General features: G+C 50.7%; 1 protein-coding gene across 1 annotated transcript in view; it reads right to left on the bottom strand.

Annotated features, from left to right (window-relative positions):
- Positions 1-22,742, bottom strand: part of colec12 (collectin sub-family member 12) — a 248,879-nt gene that overhangs the window by 207,719 nt on the left and 18,418 nt on the right. The window contains exon 2 of the mRNA XM_038809205.1: positions 19,023-19,073. Within this exon, the coding sequence (XP_038665133.1) occupies positions 19,023-19,073 (51 nt within the window). The remainder of the gene's footprint in view (positions 1-19,022; positions 19,074-22,742) is intronic.

Raw genomic sequence — 22,742 nt, 5'->3', positions numbered from 1 at the left:
CTGACGACGGCGGGAAGGTCGTGGACTGAATGAGGGGACGGGCCTTGTCGGCATAATTGGGAACCCATTGGGCGTTGTAAGCGAAGAAACCCAAGCAGCATTTAAGGGATTTGAGGGTATTGGGGAGAGGGAGTTCCATTAGGGGGTGCATGCGTTCAGGGTCTGGGTCTATCACTCCGTTACGCACTACGTAGCCAAGGATGGCTAGACGATCGGTGCTAAACACGCACTTTTCCTTATTGTAAGTTAGGTTAAGGAGTTTTGCGGTTTGGAGGAATTTTCGGAGGTTGATGTCATGGTCCTGCTGGTCGTGGCCGCAGATGGTGACATTATCAAGATACGGAAAGGTAGCCCGTAATCCGTACTTGTCGACCATTCGGTCCATCTCCCGTTGGAAGACCGGGACCCCCGGTGACACCGAATGGAACCCTGAGGAAGTGGTAGAGGCGCCCATCAGCCTCGAACGCGGTGTACTTGCGGTCACTCGCGCGGATGGGGAGCTGGTGATAAGCGGACTTGAGGTTCACAGTGGAGAAGACTTCGTATTTCGCAATCTCGTTTACCATGGCGGAAAGACGGGGGAGAGGATACGCGTCCAGTTGCGTAAACTGGTTGATGGTCTGGCTATAGTCGATGACCATCCGGTTTTTCTCCCCAGTCCGGACCACCAGCACTTGGGCTCGCCAGGGACTGTTGCTGCCCTCGATGACCCCTTCCTTCAGCAACCTCTGGACCTCGGACCTGTTGAAGGTCCGGTCCTGGGCGCTGTACCGTCTGCTCCGGGTCGCGACGGGTTTGCAATCGGGGGTGAGATTAGCAAACAAGGAGGGGGGTCCACTTTGAGGGACGCGATGCTGCAGACAGTGAGGGGGGATATAGGGCCGCCGAATTGGAAGGTCAAGCTCTGCAGGTTGCACTGGAAGTCCAGTCCTAGGAGTTCCGGTGCGCAAAGGTCGGGGAGGATAAGGAGTTTATAATTTTTTAAAACCTTCCCTTGGACCGTGAGGTCCGCGATGCAGCACCCGGTGATGCGGACGGAGTGCGAACCTGAGGCTAACCCGATTTTGTGTTTTACAGGGTGGACAGGGAGCGCGCAGCATCTTACCGTGGCAGGGTGAACAAAGCTTTCCGTGCTCCCGGAGTCCAGCAGGCAGCCCGTCTCTTGGCCGTTGAGGTGGATCAGCGTCGTTGTTTTGGCGAGCGTGCGTGGCCGTGACTGGTCGAGCTGAATGGCCGCGAGCCATGGAGAAGATCCATCGTCGTCATCGTCGTCGGCCGAGTAGGTGCTGACAGGACCTTGTGTGCCAGTCCAGGATGGCGGCGCCCAGGATCCGCACGTGGAGTCGGGGCCCCAAGATGGCGGCACCCAGGACCCGCACGTGGAGTCGGGGCCCCAAGATGGCGGTGCCCAGGACCCGCACGTGGAGTCGGGGCCCCAAGATGGCGACGCCCAGGACCCGCACGTGGAGTCGGGGCCCCAAGATGGCGGCACCCAGGACCCGCACGTGGAGTCGGGGCCCCAAGATGGCGGTGCCCAGGACCCGCACGTGGAGTCGGGGCCCCAAGATGGCGACGCCCAGGACCCGCTCGTGGCGTCTGGGGCCCAAGATGGCGGCACCCGCAGGACCCTCGTGGTTGCTGGGGGCGGAGTTAGCGGTGCCGGCGGGCCGATCGGAACGGCTGAGAGCGGGGTCAGAGAGGCGCGCAGGCCGGGCGCAGGGGCCCGGGGGCAGGGGGGGGGAGAGATTGGCGCGGTGCACTGGAAGGGCCCAGAAGGGCCCGGAGGAGGGGATCCTCGGTCGCTGCGCGGCACAACAGCGACCGATATGGCCTGGCAGACCGACGAAAAATGGCCCTTCTTCCCGCAGCTCTTACAAAGGGCGGAGCGGGCGAGGGTGTTTGGCGAACCCACAGAAATAGCAGCGGGGCCCCGCGGACTTGTCGGGGCCGCTGGCCGGAAGGGGGTCGGGAGCGGCGGGTGGCGGTGGGGAAGCGTGCCAGGAGGCCCAGGGCGCTGCAGCGTGGCTGGGGACATAGGCGCGGGCGTTTAAGTCGGCGACCTCCAGGGAGGTGGAGAGAGTCCGTGCCTCAGTTAGGCTGAGGTCGTCTTTTTCCAGCATCCGCTGGCGGATAGCCGGGGTCTGCATCCCAGCCACGTAACCATCTCTGATCAAAAGATCCATGTGCTCAGTGGCTGAAACTTGGAGGCAGGCGCAATTCCTCCCCAGGACAGCGAGGGCCTGGTAAAAATCGTCTAAGGACTCACCGGGGAACTGTTGTCTGGTAGCCAGCAGATGTCAGGCGAACACTCGGTTCACCGGCTTAAGAAACTGTCCTTTCAGCTTATCCATGGCCGCGTCGTACTCTTTTTCTTCCCCTATCATCACGTAGGCCGCCATGCCCACGCTGGAATGGAGAATATGAAGCTTCTGTGCCATGGTGGGGGGGCTGCTTGCGGTCGCCAGGTAGCCATCGAAACACGCCAGCCAATGCTTGAAGATTTCCGATGCGTTCGGAGTTTGCGGGCTGATGCAGAGGCATTCGGGCTTGATCCGGAGCTCCATCTTCAAATTTCTAGCTGATTAAATTGATGTACCATCAATTGAACGCGAGACGAGTTGCTGGACAAAAGTATGGATTTAATCAGCTAGATGTTAGCCCTGCGGTCGATTACAATATAAGGACGACCGCCGGGAGTACTGGGTATTTATACTCCGCCCTGGAGGCGGGGTTAACTCAGCCTCTCGACCAATCGGGGAGCCGTCACATGACTGGTCTCAACCAACCGGTCGAGAGGCACATGACCGACCAGGGTCAATGGTAAGCCGGTGTTCTGCACCAGTGGCAGGCAGCTATGCTAGTCATACCACCACATTCACCCCTTGCGGAGAAAGAAACCCGGGGGGGGGGGGTGTCAACGAGAGATTGGGGGGTGGGGGGGGAGAGAACTGGTGGTATGAGTAGTAAGGAGAGAAGGAAAAAAAAAATTATCCTTGGCTTCCCACTGGCCCAGACACTTAACAACAGTGCATACTGTCCATACAAGGTCCATGGTGGTGTTGAAAGTTAAATGGAATCGATCAGCCTTTTCGTTGCCCGTGACGTCCTGGCAGACCGCCGCAGTGGAGTTGGTGACGTTGGTTCAGCCGATGGTGGTGGTTCAGCTGATGTCCAGGACTCCGGGAGCGATGGTCCTTGAACTGTCTCCGTAACCCGGGCTGGTGGTGGAGACGCCATGGATGGGGGAGGGGTGGTCTGGGTGGGGCGCTGGGGGAAAAATAACAGGGGGGGGGGTTCTGTGGTGAAGGGCCGCACGCCAGCGGGTGCCAGGTCCCGGAGGGACACCGTGTCCTGCTGACCGTCGGGGTACTCCACGTACGCATACTGCGGGTTAGCATGGAGTAACTGGACTTGTTCCACCAATGGGTCGAACTTGTGCACCCGCACATGCTTCCGGAGCAAGATGGGTCCGGGGGCGGCCAGCCACGTCGGGAGAGGGGATCCGGAGGATGACTTCCTGGGGAAAACAAGAAGACGTTCATGAGGTGTCTGATTTGTTGTGGTACAGAGGAGGGAGCGGATAGAATGTAGGGCATCGGGGTTAACCTCTTGCCATCGGGAAATAGGGAGATCTCTGGACCGGAGGGCCAGTAGTATGGTCTTCCAGATGGTACCATTCTCCCGCTCGACCTGTCCATTACCCCGAGGGTTATAGCAGGTCGTCCTGCTAGAGGCAATGCCCCTGCTGAGCAGGAATTGACGCAGCTCGTCGCTCATAAAGGAGGACCCCCGATCGCTATGTATGTACGCGGGGTAGCCGAACAGGGAGAAGATGGAGAGGAGGGCCTTAATGACGGTCGATGTGGTCATGTCAGGGCAGGGAATGGCGAAGGGGAAGCGGGAGTATTCATCGATCACCGTCAGGAAGTAAATGTTGCGGTTGCTAGAGGGAAGGGGCCCCTTGAAGTCAATGCTAAGACGTTCGAAGGGGCGGGATGCTTTGATCAGATACGCGCGCTCGGGGCGGTAGAATTGCGGTTTGCACTCTGCGCAGATGTGGCAGTCACGGGTTACTGTCCTGATTTCCTCGATGGAGTAGGGTAGGTTGCGGGTCTTTATGAAATGATAGAAACGGGTCACCCCTGGATGGCAGAGGTCCGCGTGGAGGGAGCGGAGGCGGTCTATCTGCGCGCTGGCGCAGGTACCGCGGGACAGGGCATCAGGAGGTCCATTGAGCTTCCCAGGACGATACAAGATATCGTAGTTGTACGTGGACAACTCGATCCGCCACCGTAAAATCTTGTCGTTCTTAATCTTGCCCCTCTGTGCATTATCGAACATGAAGGCTACTGACCGTTGGTCTGTGAGGAGGGTAAACTTCCTGCCGGCCAAATAGTGCCTCAAATGTCGCACAGCTTCGACTATGGCCTGGGCTTCCTTTTCCACTCAGGCGTGGCGGAGTTCGGAAGCCTGGAGGGTTCTGGAGAAGAAGGCCACGGGTCTGCCCGCTTGGTTCAGGGTGGCGCCAGAGCTATTTCTGATGCGTCGCTCTCGACCTGGAAGGGGAGGGACTCGTCGATGGCACGCATCATGGCCTTTGCGATGTCTGGTTTGATGCGGCTAAAGGCCTGGCAGGCCTCTGACGACGGCGGGAAGGTCGTGGACTGAATGAGGGGACGGGCCTTGTCGGCATAATTGGGAACCCATTGGGCGTTGTAAGCGAAGAAACCCAAGCAGCATTTAAGGGATTTGAGGGTATTGGGGAGAGGGAGTTCCATTAGGGGGTGCATGCGTTCAGGGTCTGGGTCTATCACTCCGTTACGCACTACGTAGCCAAGGATGGCTAGACGATCGGTGCTAAACACGCACTTTTCCTTATTGTAAGTTAGGTTAAGGAGTTTTGCGGTTTGGAGGAATTTTCGGAGGTTGATGTCATGGTCCTGCTGGTCGTGGCCGCAGATGGTGACATTATCAAGATACGGAAAGGTAGCCCGTAATCCGTACTTGTCGACCATTCGGTCCATCTCCCGTTGGAAGACCGGGACCCCCGGTGACACCGAATGGAACCCTGAGGAAGTGGTAGAGGCGCCCATCAGCCTCGAACGCGGTGTACTTGCGGTCACTCGCGCGGATGGGGAGCTGGTGATAAGCGGACTTGAGGTTCACAGTGAAGAAGACTTTGTATTTCGCAATCTCGTTTACCATGGCGGAAAGACGGGGGAGAGGATACGCGTCCAGTTGCGTAAACTGGTTGATGGTCTGGCTATAGTCGATGACCATCCGGTTTTTCTCCCCAGTCCGGACCACCAGCACTTGGGCTCGCCAGGGACTGTTGCTGCCCTCGATGACCCCTTCCTTCAGCAACCTCTGGACCTCGGACCTGTTGAAGGTCCGGTCCTGGGCGCTGTACCGTCTGCTCCGGGTCGCGACGGGTTTGCAATCGGGGGTGAGATTAGCAAACAAGGAGGGGGGTCCACTTTGAGGGACGCGATGCTGCAGACAGTGAGGGGGGATATAGGGCCGCCGAATTGGAAGGTCAAGCTCTGCAGGTTGCACTGGAAGTCCAGTCCTAGGAGTTCCGGTGCGCAAAGGTCGGGGAGGATAAGGAGTTTATAATTTTTTAAAACCTTCCCTTGGACCGTGAGGTCCGCGATGCAGCACCCGGTGATGCGGACGGAGTGCGAACCTGAGGCTAACCCGATTTTGTGTTTTACAGGGTGGACAGGGAGCGCGCAGCATCTTACCGTGGCAGGGTGAACAAAGCTTTCCGTGCTCCCGGAGTCCAGCAGGCAGCCTGTCTCTTGGCCGTTGAGGTGGATCAGCGTCGTTGTTTTGGCGAGCGTGCGTGGCCGTGACTGGTCGAGCTGAATGGCCGCGAGCCATGGAGAAGATCCATCGTCGTCATCGTCGTCGGCCGAGTAGGTGCTGACAGGACCTTGTGTGCCAGTCCAGGATGGCGGCGCCCAGGATCCGCACGTGGAGTCGGGGCCCCAAGATGGCGGCACCCAGGACCCGCACGTGGAGTCGGGGCCCCAAGATGGCGGTGCCCAGGACCCGCACGTGGAGTCGGGGCCCCAAGATGGCGACGCCCAGGACCCGCTCGTGGCGTCTGGGGCCCAAGATGGCGGCACCCGCAGGACCCTCGTGGTTGCTGGGGGCGGAGTTAGCGGTGCCGGCGGGCCGATCGGAACGGCTGAGAGCGGGGTCAGAGAGGCGCGCAGGCCGGGCGCAGGGGCCCGGGGGCAGGGGGGGGAGAGATTGGCGCGGTGCACTGGAAGGGCCCAGAAGGGCCCGGAGGAGGGGATCCTCGGTCGCTGCGCGGCACAACAGCGACCGATATGGCCTGGCAGACCGACGAAAAATGGCCCTTCTTCCCGCAGCTCTTACAAAGGGCGGAGCGGGCGAGGGTGTTTGGCGAACCCACAGAAATAGCAGCGGGGCCCCGCGGACTTGTCGGGGCCGCTGGCCGGAAGGGGGTCGGGAGCGGCGGGTGGCGGTGGGGAAGCGTGCCAGGAGGCCCAGGGCGCTGCAGCGTGGCTGGGGACATAGGCGCGGGCGTTTAAGTCGGCGACCTCCAGGGAGGTGGAGAGAGTCCGTGCCTCAGTTAGGCTGAGGTCGTCTTTTTCCAGCATCCGCTGGCGGATAGCCGGGGTCTGCATCCCAGCCACGTAACCATCTCTGATCAAAAGATCCATGTGCTCAGTGGCTGAAACTTGGAGGCAGGCGCAATTCCTCCCCAGGACAGCGAGGGCCTGGTAAAAATCGTCTAAGGACTCACCGGGGAACTGTTGTCTGGTAGCCAGCAGATGTCAGGCGAACACTCGGTTCACCGGCTTAAGAAACTGTCCTTTCAGCTTATCCATGGCCGCGTCGTACTCTTTTTCTTCCCCTATCATCACGTAGGCCGCCATGCCCACGCTGGAATGGAGAATATGAAGCTTCTGTGCCATGGTGGGGGGGCTGCTTGCGGTCGCCAGGTAGCCATCGAAACACGCCAGCCAATGCTTGAAGATTTCCGATGCGTTCGGAGTTTGCGGGCTGATGCAGAGGCATTCGGGCTTGATCCGGAGCTCCATCTTCAAATTTCTAGCTGATTAAATTGATGTACCATCAATTGAACGCGAGACGAGTTGCTGGACAAAAGTATGGATTTAATCAGCTAGATGTTAGCCCTGCGGTCGATTACAATATAAGGACGACCGCCGGGAGTACTGGGTATTTATACTCCGCCCTGGAGGCGGGGTTAACTCAGCCTCTCGACCAATCGGGGAGCCGTCACATGACTGGTCTCAACCAACCGGTCGAGAGGCACATGACCGACCAGGGTCAATGGTAAGCCGGTGTTCTGCACCAATGGCAGGCAGCTATGCTAATCATACCACCACACTCTTTTGGAGGTTGGATGGCATTGGGTGCAGGGGGGGAAGGGGGGGAGTGGACTCTATAGGTTAATGGTGACCATGGGCGGTCCCGGACTCCTTTTTCTTTTTCTCCTTTGTTTTTTGTTTCCACCGTGGGAGGGTTTGTTTTATTGGATGCATATATTGACAGGTGGGCCGTTGTTTGGGTGGTGGGAGGATGGGATCGTTGTTATTGTTAAGGGGATTGATTTTGTATTTGTTACCGTTTACTGTCTGTTGGTGGGGTGTAAATTTTGAAGGAAAATGTGAAAATGGAGAATAAAAACATTTTTTTTTTAAATGAATGTTAGGGACCTTGGAGTGCATGTCTGCAGATTCCCGAAGGTGGCAGGACAGGTAGATAAGGTGGTTAAGAAGGCATATGGGATACTTGCCTTTATTAGTCAAGGCATAGAATACAAAAGCAGTGCGGTCATTCTGGAATGTATAAAATGCTGTTTCGGCCACAACTGGAATACTGTGTGCAGACCTGGTTATCACATTATTGGAAGGATGTGATTGCACTGGAGAGGGTGTAGATTTACCAGGATGCTACCTGGGCTGGAGGGTTTGAGGAAAGACAGGCTGGGGCTGTTTTCCTTGGAGCAGCAAAGGTTGAGAGGGGGCCTGATACAGGTGTCTAAGATTATCTGGGGCATAGATAGGATGGATAGGAAGGCACTTTTTCCAATAGTAGAGGGGTCAATAACTCGGAGGAATAGGTTTAAGGTAGAAGTCTAAGGCTATAAGGTGAGTTGAGAAATCATTTCACCCAAATGGGGATGGGAGTCTGAAACACATTGGGTGGGATTCTCTGTTGATTCCCGCGGATTTCCCGACAATGTAGGGGTGACCACAATGGGAAACCCCATTGGCCGGCTGCCGGCGGGGGTGCGTTGCGACAGAAAATGGGTCGGTCGGGTCAGAAAATCACGGCCATTGTCTGAAAGGGTGGTTGAGTCAGAGGCGCTCGGAACTTTAAAAAGCATTTAGATATTCACTTGGGCTGCCATAACTTCCAGGGCTATGGACCAAGCGCTGGAAAATAGGGTTAGTGTAGTCAGATCTTTGTTGTTTGGCAGGGACACAATTGTTCGAAAGGCCTATTCTGCACTGTAAACATCTATGAATCTATCCTATCAGAGGAAAAAGGAGAGATAAAACCCAGGTACAAAAGGGGAAAAATAATCTATAAAATACCCCTCCAACCCGCTCAGCTAATTGAAACCAATCCAGGAGATCATAGATCATAGAATTTACAGTGCAGAAGGAGGCAATTCGGCCCATCGAGTCTGCACCGGCTCTTGGAAAGAGCACCCCACTTAAGCCCACACCTCCACCCTAACCCAGTGACCCCACCTAACCTTTTTGAACACTAAGGGCAATTTAGAATGGCCAATCCACCTAACCTACACACCTTTGGACTGTGGGAGAAAACCGGAGCACCCTGAGGAAACCCACGCACACACGGGGAGAACCTGCAGACTGCGCACAGACAGTAACCCAAGCTGGGAACTGAACCTGGGACCCTGGAGCTGTGAAGCAACTGTGCTAACCACTGTGCTACTGTGCCGCCCTCACATGATCACGTGGACCAAGCATTCACTCGAAAGCCTTCAATATGGTGTGATCTCTGCCCCAGTTGATAAATAGCTGATAATGTTCTGAATAATTTTTTGTATTCCTTTGCACAATATGAAAATTAACACGAAGCACAAGAAACCCAAGAATTCGTCTTTGGCATGCTGACACAGCTGTCCCAAGAAATGGGAGCAATATCGTTCACTGAAACCAATGGGGTATAAAGTTACACCTAAGCAATAATAACAAGACCAGGAAACAGATAAGCACACTTTAGAGTCTACAAGGTCCCCAGGAACTTTCAGATTGCCAGCTGCAGATGTTGATGGTTTTGAATCAAACTTATATGCACAGCTGCCTCACTCCAATTCTCATCACTATGTCAATTTTAATGATGATGCAGAAGTTTTTTGCATTATTATTCCAGTAAAACCAACCTCCAGCCAAAATTTTTTTTGTTTTGCATTTTGGAATCAAACTACAAATTAGTCACCGGCTGAAACTTGACTGCATTTTCAGTGAAGAAAAGCAAGCATTCCTTCATTTTTTCTTTTCCTGACTTGCTGCTTCTGGTGGGGAGCGAAACTCAGAAATGGAGGTGTGTGCTGCTCATGCAATATAAACAGAAAATGCTGGAAACACTCAAGATAGTCTGGCAGAGAGTCTTTTGAAGAGAGATGCAGAGGTCAAATTTTAGATCGATTAACTTTTGTCAGAACTGTTAAAAGGTAGGACGGCACGGTGCACAGTGGTCAGCACTGCTGCTTCATGGCATCGAGGACCCAGGTTCGACCTCAGTCCTGGGTCTCTGTCCGTGTGGAATTTGCACATTCTCCCCGTGTCTGCATGGGTCTCACCTCCACTATCCAAAGATGTACAGGCTAGGTGGATTGGCCACGCTAAATTGCCCCTTAATTAGGAAAAAATAATTGGTACTCTAAATTTATTTAAAAAAAGAACAGCAAAAGGTCATCAACTTGAAATGTTAACTCTGGGCGCGATCTACCAGCCGCATTGCACCCAAAAAGCAGCACGGCTGGTAGATGCTGGGAGAACCCTCTTCTTTTTTTTAAAGAGTATCCAATTATTTTTTTTTCCAATTAAGGGGCAATTTAGCGTGGCCAAACCACCTAACCTCCACATCTTTAGGTTGTGGGGTGAAACCCATGCAAACACGGGGAGAATGTGCAAACTCCATACGGACAGTGACCTAGGGTCGGTATCGAACCTGGGACCTCAGCGCCTTAGGCAGCAGTGCTAACCACTGTGCCACCATGCCGCCCTTGGGAAAAACCTCTTCTGAGATCTACGCAACATGCCACGTCTCACGGGATCGACGTCGCAATCTGAATCCCGCCCATTGTGCAAATTTGCGTATTCGAGTGAGACAGCTAGTCTTACTCTAATACGCTCTCCCATGATCTACACGAGGCGTAGATCTAACCCTCTCACCTCGGAGATCTCAGGCAAGTGCTGTTCAGTGTTGGTCTCCACAAACAAGGACCAGAGGAACGGCACACGTGGGGTTCCCCGGGGGATTGGAGGCCCCAGGTGCTTGCCCTCTTCTGGTGCCACCTGGGCACTTTGGCACCGTCAGGCTGCCATCTGGGTGCCAGTCTGGCACTGCTGAGGTGGCACTGCCAGCTCTTAGGGGTGGTGTCAGGCTGACATTTTTCCTGTGCCAGGGATTGGACCCGGGAGTGCCCTGAATGGTGGGGGCCCCCCAAGGACCCCCTTATGGGTGAATTGGGGCTTTGTGGGGCAGTTCGGGGGTCACATCAGGGGCGGGGTCCGGAATCGGGAGATTGGATCCCTCCCTGCATTGAGGAGGTCCGGCAAGTGGAGCTCCTCAATGCAGGAAATTAGACTAAATGCAGCTTCATTGGGGAGTTCCCCACTGAGGCCCTGAATCAAACCAGAGTCCCGGTAGATCGGGTGGTTTTTCTCGCAAACACCCGGCTAATCGCACACATTCTGGAACTCTGTTCCCATCCGGTTAGATTGCATCTTCTGTTTTTCTCTTAAAAGAAACTGCCAGACCTACTGAGCCTACCCAGCATTTCCTGTTTTTATTTTAGATTTGCAGACTCTGCAGTATTTTGCGTTCATGCAGGATTTGTCAGACAGACGTCAAGCAATAACATGTAGCACAAGCCCTGATTTCTCAATTCTGCCCCCAATAGGTGAGGAAAATGTTGAGAGTGCAAAATTTAGAAATTACCCCTTTAATGTCAAGTACAGTTAGGGAAGATGTCACATATATTTCCACCCACATTATATAATCATCTTAGGTCCCAGCTCCAGTTGCAGGCAATGGCAGAGAAGGATCAAAAGATCTAAACATTCATGTCACCAGTTACAACCCTAAATTCTCCAGAAACAATCTGGATTATATTATATTATTTTTATTCAGGTGTTTTACCTGGAATTTGTTTTCAGCAGGTGGGTGGGGCCCGAGGTGGTGAGGAGGCGGGATGAGGGGTGTAAAACAACATGAACTGGATTCCACCCTGCGTTCCAGGTTCGCGCCTGCCCCAACACAGTTTTACGATGGGACGGATAGTGTCTTGGACGGAAAGCCCAGCCACCAGGGTGCCAAGCAGAAAAATCTTCACCATCGATCTTGGGCGGGAAGGGCCTCAATCTGAACGCCCTTTACGTTCGGGGGGGGCTCTGCCCTCAGGATCCTGGGAGAAAATTCAGGCTCATGTGTTTTCCACAATCTTATCTCCATGTTGGCATTTGACGCTAAAGCCAGAAATGTGGTTGATTGCAATTTAGCTCAGATATTACCACAATTCTCAAATGATTTATGTATCACCTGACATGGTTAAACCAGCCGCAGGAATCACAGTTCTGGATGACTATGTTTCTTGTGCACATAAGAAAATGCATTAGAGACTGTCTCTATTTAAATCTGTCAATATTTCTTTGGAACACCACCTCCACCAACACAACCAATTTCTGCAGAAGTGCAATAAAAACCTCAGTTTACTCAAGTAGATTTCAGCCGAACTTTGGGTCAAGCTGTGGTATTGGAACACAAGTCAATCTAAGGAAACTTCCAGCCATGCTCCTGGTAGATGAGTGGTGGCTGAAATCTCAGATGGGATCAGATGTCAGCGTGCCTGGCCTGGAGTTACTGACAGGTTGACGATTGTGACTGGACATGGCTTGGATTATGGATGTGGTCAGTAAGATAAAGAACAAAGAAAAATTACAGCACAGTAACAGGCCCTTCGGCCCTCCAAGCCTGCGCCGATCCAGATCCTGTATCTAAAACTGTCGCTATTTTCGAAGGATCTGTATCCCTCTGCTCCCTCCCCATTCATGTATTTGTCTAGATGCATCTTAAATGACGCTATTGTGCCCACCTCTACCACCTCCGCCGGCAATGCGTTCCAGGCACCCACCACCCTCTGCGTAAAGAACTTACCACGCATATCTCCCTTAAACTTTTCCCCTCTCACCTTGAACTCGTGACCCCTAGTAATTAAGTCCCGCACTCTGGGAAAAAGCTTCTTGCTATCCACCCTGTCTATACCTCTCATGATTTTGTAGACCTCAAAGAGGTCCCCCCTCTAATGAAAATAAACCTAATCTACTCAACCTCTCTTCATAGCTAGCGCCCAGCACACCAGGCAACATCCTGGTGAACCTCCTCTGCACCTTCTCCAAAGGATCCACATCCTTTTGGTAATGTGGTGACCAGAACTATACGCAGTATTCCAAATGTGGCCGAACCAAAGTCTTATACAACTGTAACATGACCTGCCAACTCTTGTACTCAATACCCCTTCCAATGAAGGAAAGCATGCCGTATGCCTTCTTGACCACTCTATCGACCTACGCAGCCACCTTCACGGTACAATGGACCTGAACACCCAGATCTCTCTGTACATCAATTTTTCCCCAGGGCTTTTTCATTTACCGTATATTTCGCTCTTGAATTGGATCTTCCAAAATGCATCACCTCGCATTTGCCCGGATTGAACTCCATCTGCCATTTCTCCGCCCAACTCTCCAATCTATCTATATTCTGCTGTATTCCCTGACAGTCCCCTTCACTATCTGCTACTCCACCAATCTTAGTGTCATCTGCAAACTTGCTAATCAGACCACCTCTACCTTCCTCCAGATCATTTATGTATATCACAAACAACACGGATCCCTGTGGAACACCACTGGTCACAGTGCTCCATTTTGAGAAACTCCCTTCCACTACTACACTCTGTCTCCTGTTGCCCAGCCAGTTCTTTATCCATCTAGCTAGTACACCCTGGGCCCCATGAGCCTTCACTTTCTCCATCAGCATACCATGGGGAACCTTATCAAATGCCTTACTGAAGTCCATGTATATGACATCTACAGCCCTTCCCTCATCAATCAACTTTGTCACTTCCTCAAAGAATTCTATTAAGTTAGGGCAGCACGGCGACGCAGTGGTTAGCATTGTTGCCTACGGCGCTGAGGACCCGGGTTCGAATCCCGGCCCTGGGTCACTGTCTGAGTTTGCGCATTCTACCCGTGTCTGCGTGGGTTTCACCCCCACAACCCAAAAGATATGCAGGATAGGTGGATTGGCCATGCTAAATTGCCCCTTAATTGGAAAAAATTACTGGGTACTCTAAATTTATATTTAAAAAAAGAATTATATTAAGTTGATAAGACACGACCTTCCCTGCACAAAACCATGTTGCCTATCACTGATAAGCCCATTTTCTTCCAAGTGGGAATAGATGCTATCCCTCAGTATCTTCTCCAGCAGCTTCCCTACCACTGACGTCAGGCTCACCGGTCTATAATTACCTAGATTATCCCTGCTACCCTTCTTAAACAAGGGGACAACATTGGCAATTCTCCAGTCCTTCGGTACCTCACCTGTGTTCAAGGATGCTGCAAAGATATCTGTTACGGCCTCAGCTATTTCCTCTCTCACTTCCCTCAGTAACTTGGGATAGATCCCATCCGGACCTGGGGACTTGTCCACCTTAATGCCTTTTAGAATACCCAACACATCCTCCCTCCTTATGCCGACTTGACCGAGAGTATTTAAACATCCATCCTTAACCTCAACACCCATCATGTCCCTCTCCTCAGTGAATACCGATGCAAAGTACTCGTTAAGAATCTCACCTATTTTCTCTGACTCCACGCATAACTTTCCTCCTTTGTCCTTGAGTGGGCCAACCCTTTCTCCAGTTACCCTCTTGCTCCTTATATATGAATAAAACGCTTTGGGATTTTCCTTAACCCTGTTTGCTAAAGATATTTCATGACCCCTTGGGGCCTTCTTGATCAGCACTTCTTTCGGGAAACATTCCATTGTACCATTCATCTTGGCATGCTTGAGTAATCTTCCAAAATAACAACTAAAACTACTCAAAAAAAATCTACTAAATGTTATGAGCATTTTAGTGTTAACTCCTGACATACAAACAAGGAGCACAGTAAGCCACTCGGCCCCTCGAACTTGCTCCGCATTTCGTAAGATCATGGCCAATCTGATAGTAACCTCAAATCTGCATCCCATCTATGCCCAATAACCTATCAAATTCCCATGACCCTCTGAGAGAGAAAACTTCACCTCATCTCCATTTTAAAAGATCGACCCTTAAAACAGTGAACCCTAGTTCTATACTCTCCCACAAGAGGAATCATCCTCTCCACATCCAGCCTGTTAAGACCCCTCAGGATTTTTAATGTTTCATTCAAGTCGCCTCTTACTCTTCTAAACTTCAATGGATACAAACCCAGGTTGCCCAACTTTTCCTCATAAGATAATCCACCCATTCCAGGTATTAAGTCTGGTAAACATTCTGTGAACTGCTTCCAATGCATTTACATCCTTCTTTAAATAAGTTGACCAATACTATACATGGTACTTCAAATGTGGTCTCACTAATGCCCTGTACAACTGAAGCATAAGAGTGGCTGAGGAAATGGAGAATGCAGAAACATGGGCTGGATTCTCCGATCCCCGAAGCCGAAATTGCACTCGGCAACTGGGTGGAGGATCCCCGATGACGCACAAAATCGGGGGCAGCACCGCTTTCGCGATGCTCCGCCCCCTGAAAAGCGGTGTACTCTGGGAATACGCTGCACATCGTATCCAGGGCCTGAGGCCAATGCCTGAGGCCCATCCCGCGATGCTCCATCCCCAGCCAACCGGGTTTCTGATGGCGTGGGACACGTGTGGTCTCACCCGTCGGGAACTCAGCGTGGCGGCCGCAGACTCAGTCCAGTGCTGCCACAGTCGAGAAGGGCCAATCCGTGGGCAGGGGGGCTTTATTCAGGGCGGGGGGTACTGGGGGGGGCAGTCTGGAGCACACGAGCCGGCCAAAGGGGGGAACTATTTTTGCGGTCCGGGTCCGCATGCTGTGTCCACCATGATGCACAGCGCAGCCGCTGCAGGCCGCCGCCATGCGCATGCGCAGCCACGGACCCGGCAGTGCTCCGAGCCGTATCGGCAGCTGGAGCTGGGAGCTCTACGCTGCCTGGCTGATAGACCCCCTGGAGCAGGGAATCGGTGACCGTTTTGCGCCAGTTTTCCTGACATAAAACACCACCCTTTTCATGTCGGCATGGGGTCCTAGTCTCCCAAACGGAGAATCCAGCCCATGGGGTGGGCGAACGACAAGCAGCAGCTGGAAAGAGGTCATCTTCAACTTATGGTTAAGAAATAAACTGGTTAAAGTCCGAAAGAGCAGGGAAATTAGAAATGAGAATGGAAGTGCGGGGTGACACTTTCTCTCAATTTGGGTCTCGATGTTTCACGTCTATTAACCATAATGGCCGCTATTGAAACAGATCGATTAATCTTGCGTGGTGATTAGTTCAGGCAGTATGAGTCAGAATACAGGAGGGAGATAGAGAACCTAGTGGAGTGGTGTAATGACAGTAATCTCTCCATCCCACATCACCAAAAATCTTTAGAGAGGCAAGGCTGATCAGAGAACATGCCACAGTGAAGTTTGGATACTTTTATATAAATGCGTGATCAAAGCTTAGCTTTTGTAATGAAAAGCTATGATTAAGACTGGAGGAGGCGGTGGCGTAGTGGTATTGTCATTGGACTAGTAAACCAGAAACCCAGGGTAATACTCTGGGGACCTGGGTTCGAATCCCGCACTGTAAATGGTGAAATTTGAATTCAATAAAAAATCTGGAATTAAATGTCTAATGATGACAATGAAACCACTGTCAATTGTCATTAAAACCCATCTGGTTCACTAATGTCCTTTAGGGAAGGAAATCTGACCGACACGTGACTACAGCAATGCGGTTGACTGTCAATAGTAGCACAGTGATTAGATCTGTTGCTTCACAGCGGATTCCCAGGTTCGATTCCCACTTGGGTCACTGTCTGAGCAGAGTCTGCACATTGGCTGCGTGGATTTCTTCCGGGCGCTCCAGTTTCCTCTCACAAGTCCCGAAAGATGCACTTGTTAGGTGAATTGGACATTCTGAATTCTCTCTCTGTGTACCCGAACAGGTGTCAGAGTGTGGTGACTAAGGGATTTTCACAGTAACTTCATTACAGTGTTAATGTAATGTCTCTATTTGTGACACTAATAGAGATTATTATTATTAAACTGCCCCCTCAAGGGAAATGAGGGCTGGACGTGTCCCATGAACAAATGAAAACAAATCCTCCTGCTGCAGCTATAATGTGCTGCATTATAAGCGTTTCCTTAGCAGCGCAGACGCTACCTTTGAGCACGTTTCTCTTCTTCTAAAGCATTGGTAATAGCTATAAATAGCTATAGATGAAATTAAAGTTGCCAGAATTCCAGATCTTTGCTTGCGACTGGAAAACTTGTCAGCAGTGGGAGTGTGTCAGAGAGCCATCCCAATGTGGTTTCCTGATATTTTCACAGACCTCCCTGCACGCCTGCAATCCTGAGGTCAGGAATGCCCACTATGTCAAACTTAGTATCAACTTCTGCATTAATGCACAGTGTGTTTGTTATATTATTACCACAGGTTTTATTAGAATTATTGAAAAATAAGGGGCTGGATTCTCCGCTGTCGGGATTCTCTGTTGCGCTGACAGTGCACCCACACCAGGGGATTTCCCGATGGCGTGGGGCTGACCACAATGGGAAATCCCATTGGTCGGTTGGCAGGATGGAGGATCCTGCTGCTGGCGGGGACACGCTGCACCGGAAAACTGGTGCGGCAGGACAGAGAATCCCGCCCAAGAAGTTTGAAGTAGTGATCAAACAGCACTTTGCACCAATCTTATTATTGTGCTGCTCCTTGTGCATAAACCGTAGGGGAAAAAATGCCTTTTTAATGAATATGTTTCCAGAGTGTTCCGATCCCCATACAGGGGAACCAAAATTAACTGAATAACCCCAGAATGAAGAAATTATCAACAGGATTCCACTTTTTGTAGCTTTTACTTTAAAGCGAATCATAACCAATGCAAATTGAACATAAATTAGCAGGCAAAAAGGTAAATTTCCTTTCTGTTGCCAATGCAACAAAGATACATCTTACATAAGCACCTGCATCACTCCCCACAGACATGTTACCACAATTGAGTTTCAAAGATCTCAGCCTCAGGCACATAGGGGGCAGGATTTACCAACCATCCCACTGTATGTTTGGGGGGGGGGGGGGGGGGGGGGGGGGGGGGGGCGCCTGCCTGTGGGATCTACAGGTCCTGCCATTGTCAACGAGATTTCCCATTGACAGCACCCCTTGATGCCGGGAAACCCTTGCGCCGGCATGGGACTGGAATTTCCCGCTGGCGTGAACACCCAGTAAATCCCGCCCAGGATCTCTCACCTTTCCACTCAGTCAATTCTGCCCTCAAGTCGCATTCATAGGTCGCTATATGGTCATCATCCAAATGGCACACTCCTGACCCTCCATAGCTAGATTTGTGGCATGCTTGATGGCTCAGATTCCCCAGAGATTCCTTTAGCCCACGTCTTTAATAAACCATGTTAAATGGTCTGGTCGATTCTCACAAAATTCAGCAGCAGCATAAAATGTCCAATTCACAATCTCTGCTCTAATTCTTTCTTCAGTTTTCTGTCCTGTTTAACTGCATTATGCACATACAACCCCAGGTAAATGAGCCTTCTCTGTTCCCCCCTCTTCTGCAGACCTCATTTGTCCACAATGCTCCTTTTTGTCTGGTCATACAGTTTTAGGTCTTAACTGCCATCCTGCTGTTACAGCTTCCAGGTCGAGGGTCACCAGGTCCCATAGACCAATGTTTATCATCCAAGAAAATTGCAATTAATCCCTTTAAAATTTGTGCAAACTCTCAAATGTAATTTTCAAACATTCTTAAAAACAATTACAGCTTACACAGGCATTTCAAAGATTATTTTCCTTACCTACTGCTTCTAAGGCAAAGGTCATCACAACAGAGAGAATTGAACCTTAACTTCAAGATCAACTATCCATTGATGTGAGATATACTGAATTCTGAAATAGATTTTGCCAGTAAGACTCATCCTTCTAACATTGCTTATAAATAAAATCCTTCAATAAATTTGACTTGAAATGTTCATAGAATCTGTTCCCAGAACCAGTCTCAAAGGTGTTGTCCTGTGATACTCCTTAAATCACATGTAATTCTATTCCCACCTTCCTCAGATACATCTGATTTAATACTCAGGAAATTGCACTGGATTTATTCCAGTAAAGAGTTCTTGACTCACATCAAAAAAATTTTAATTTACTGACAAATCCAATGGGTGGAACTTTCCAATTATTTTTCAAAGTAAAAGGAATACCCCATGCAATGTGAATAACGTGGGAGTAATCAAGCGTAAATGCCTGATATGTATATTCAAGCAGACGTAAATGGGGATCCTGGCTTTTAAAGTTGGGAACCACATTACATCGAGGGCTGGGACAATCGAACGGGGACTATCTGTTGGCGTGAAAGCCATTTTAAGTCACCTGCTCGATTCTCCGGCCCATCCACAGCCATTCCCGGCTCCCATTTTTCTTAGGTTCTGTGGGACCTTACACAAGTGATTGGTTTTGAAGACTTTGTTGATAATTGGTACTCACCAAACCTCTTGTAACCCATTGAATGCACTTCCTCTTCTTCACTGTAGTCGTCTGTTAAAACAAACAGTTTAATTAGTGCAATAAATCGGAACATGGTATTAACAAATACAGGCAGAAGAATGCAAAGACTGGCTTTATGCATTCTGCATCAAGCTATTAAGGGAATAATGAACTGCTTCAAGTCCTGTACATCCTTTATGAGGCAAAGTCATGATCCTCACTCACATTCCTTTACATCTCAAATTAATGGATGTTGACATTCCAGTTGCAATGTATTTTACATGTAATCTCCAGTCTTCTATTATTTGCCCAATATTGTGGCTTAGGGCCGAATTCTCCCACCCTGCCAATGGCAGGCAGGAGTGTAGAATCTCGTGGGAGCTAAAAATCACATTCCAATGGCAGGTTAATGGTGGGTCGGTCTTCCCACTGGCTGGTGGCATTAATGCCATTTGCATTCCTTTGCATCTCATGAATGCTGGTGTCCTGTCAGGCCTTCCAATCTTGCGCATGGCAGTGATAAATGATGCCGCCCTAAAACCCGATTGCTAATGAGTGGCATGCACAAGACAGTCCTCAGTTAGCAAGAGACTTTGAGAATAGTGCAACAAGGCCTTTCTGCTATAGTGTTGCGCTGCTCCTGATGTGCTGTTCTCCATCTGCTGGGGCAGACTGGTGCCTGTCCCCCAACTCCATGCCAAGCTGGTCTTCATGGACAGCACTGCATTGCTGGACCCATGGACCCTGCTGTGTTATCGAGTCGAAGCAGCACAATGCCTGGGGTTGGAAGGTACAGGGGTCTACTTCCCCCTTGGTGCCACACACCAGTATCTATCTGGACAGAACTGTGCTGTGGAACCCATGCAGCCACTGCAAAAAAGGTCCGAAGTTCGACCGGGAGTGGAGTGCGAGGTAAAGTAGGGGGCGGCCTGACGAAGACAAGGGGGGTAATGTGGAAGGAGGGCTGTGCAAGGAGTGAGCTGGGGGAAGGGTGGGGGCTGACGATATCAGGCAGAGGGGCAAAGAGGTGAATGAAGAAGATGAACAATGGAAGGTGAGAACTACGATTGAGGGGAGGGAAAGTGGACCCCAATAAGGCTGCATGAAAAGCTCACCAACAAAGGGGCAGAAGAGATACCACATTGTTTACTGGAAGGGATTGCATGAAGATTCCAGAGGCATTGGGTAGAAGTGCAAGTGGGGCACAGGAATTACAGGCCAGTTAGTCTTACTTCGGTGGTAGGCAAAGTAATGGAAAGGGTACTGAGGGATAGGATTTCTGAGCATCTGGAAAGGCATTGCTTGATTAGGGATAGTCAGCACGGATTTGTGAGGGGTAGGTCTTGCCTTACAAGTCTTATTGAATTCTTTGAGGAGGTGACCAAGCATGTGGATGAAGGTAAAGCAGTGGATGTAGTGTACATGGATTTTAGTAAGGCATTTGATAAGGTTCCCCATGGTAGGCTTATGCAGAAAGTAAGGAGGCATGGGATAGTGGGAAATTTGGCCAGTTGGATAACAAACTGGCTAACCGATAGAAGACAGAGAGTTGTGGTGGATGGCAAATATTCAGCCTGGAGCCCAGTTATCAGTGGCGTACCGCAGGGATCAGTTCTGGGTCCTCTGCTGTTTGTGATTTTCATTAACGACTTGGATGAGGGAGTTGAAGGGTGGGTCAGTAAATTTGCAGATGATACGAAGATTGGTGGAGTTGTGGATAGTGAGGAGGGCTGTTGTCGGCTTCAAAGAGACATAGATAGAATGCAGAGCTGGGCTGAGAAGTGGCAGATGGAGTTTAACCCTGACAAGTGTGAGGTTGTCCATTTTGGAAGGACAAATCTGAATGCGGAATACAGGGTTAATGGTAGGGTTCTTGGCAATGTGGAGGAGCAGAGAGATCTTGGGGTCTATGTTCATTGTTCTTTGAAAGTTGCCACTCAAGTGGATAGAGCTGTGAAGAAGGCCTATGGTGTGCTAGCGTTCATTAGCAGAGGGATTGAATTTAAGAGCCGTGAGGTGATGATGCAGCTGTACAAAACCTTGGTCAGGCCACATTTGGAGTACTGTGTGCAGTTCTGGTCACCTCATTTTAGGAAGGATGTGGAAGCTTTGGAAAAGGTGCAAAGGAGATTTACCAGGATGTTGCCTGGAATGGAGAGTAGGTCATACGAGGAAAGATTGAGGGTGTTAGGCCTTTTCTCATTAGAACGGAGAAGGATGAGGGGCGACTTGATAGAGGTTTATAAGATGATCAGGGGAATAGATAGAGTAGACAGTCAGAGACTTTTTCCCCGGGTGGAACACACCATTACAAGGGGACATAAATTTAAGATAAATGGTGGAAGATATAGAGGGGATGTCAGAGGTAGGTTCTTTACCCAGAGAGTAGTGGGGGCATGGAATGCACTGCCTGTGGTAGTAGTTGAGTCGGAAAATTTATGGACCTTCAAGCGGCTATTGGATAGGTACTTGGATTAGGGTAGAATAAGGGAGTGTAGGTTAACTTCTTAAGGGCAGCACGGTAGCATTGTGGATAGCACAATTGCTTCACAGCTCCAGGGTCCCAAGTTCGATTTCGACTTGGGTCACTGTCTGTGTGGAGTCTGCACATCCTCCCCGTGACTGCGTGGGTTTCCTCCGGGTACTCCGGTTTCCTCCCACAGTCCAAAGATGTGCAGATTGGGTGGATTGGCCATGACAAATTGTCCAAATTCTATGATTAACCTAGGACAAAAGTTCGGCGCAACATCGTGGGCCGAAGGGCCTGTTCTGTGCTGTATTTCTCTATCTATAAAAAAAATAGGCGATTCACAGGTCAACAGCTATGGGGAAGGTGGTTGAATCGAGAAACAGGCTTTCTCCAGGGGCTGTTAGCTTTTTTCCTCTGGGTGGTGACATCCTGTAGGGTCTGGTGAAGTCAGGTGAAGACAGGAGGGTTGGAGAGAGTGATATCTATGTGCTGGACTGGTGTTTAAATATGGCGCTGGGAGCTTTGTACCCACCAGCTGGCGGTGGACAGACGAATGAGCAGTCGGCCCGCCAGGAGACTGGGGGAGAGGGGGGGGGGGGGGGGGGAGGGGGGGGGGTATCTCGCCTGCGCACAATTAATGAGGTTTCAAGCGCAGAATCTGGCGTGGGGTCCGGCCATTCTGGCCAGTAGGAAAGCTGCCACTGGATCCACACACCATCCTACTTAGTCTCAAAATGAAAGAATTCTACCCTTAATTTGAAATAGTATTCCAGATTGTCTTTTCTATACTGGTTGTAGTGTTATAAATGCTTCTTTAATCACTCATTTCAATCACTCCTTACTCTTAAATCAGTATTTCAGACTAATCATTGGTCTTGCAATTGCTTGCTGAAACATTTCTATACCTTATCTTCTGAAAATATGTTGTCACCTTTATAACGTCACACCAGACTTTATTACAGCCTTCATCCAAACATGGACCAAAGATCTGGGGCGGATTCTCCACCCCGTCATGCCACATTTCTGCTTCACCCCGCCGGCAGGATGCTCCATTATGCTGGCCAGTCAATGGGGTTTCCCATTGTGGGGCAGCCCCATGCCATCGGTTAACCCCCGGACTGACGGCAAAATGGAGCATTCCGCCAGCAGAGAATCCCATCTCTGAATTCCAAAGGTGAGGTGAGAGTGACTGCACTTGACGTCAAGACAGCATTCAATCAAATGTAGCATCAAGGAGCCCTGGCAAAATT

The sequence above is a fragment of the Scyliorhinus canicula genome, chromosome 10 (genome assembly GCF_902713615.1).
Source record: "Scyliorhinus canicula chromosome 10, sScyCan1.1, whole genome shotgun sequence".
Classification (NCBI taxonomy): domain Eukaryota; kingdom Metazoa; phylum Chordata; class Chondrichthyes; order Carcharhiniformes; family Scyliorhinidae; genus Scyliorhinus; species Scyliorhinus canicula.
This window is presented reverse-complemented; position numbering and strand designations above follow the sequence as displayed.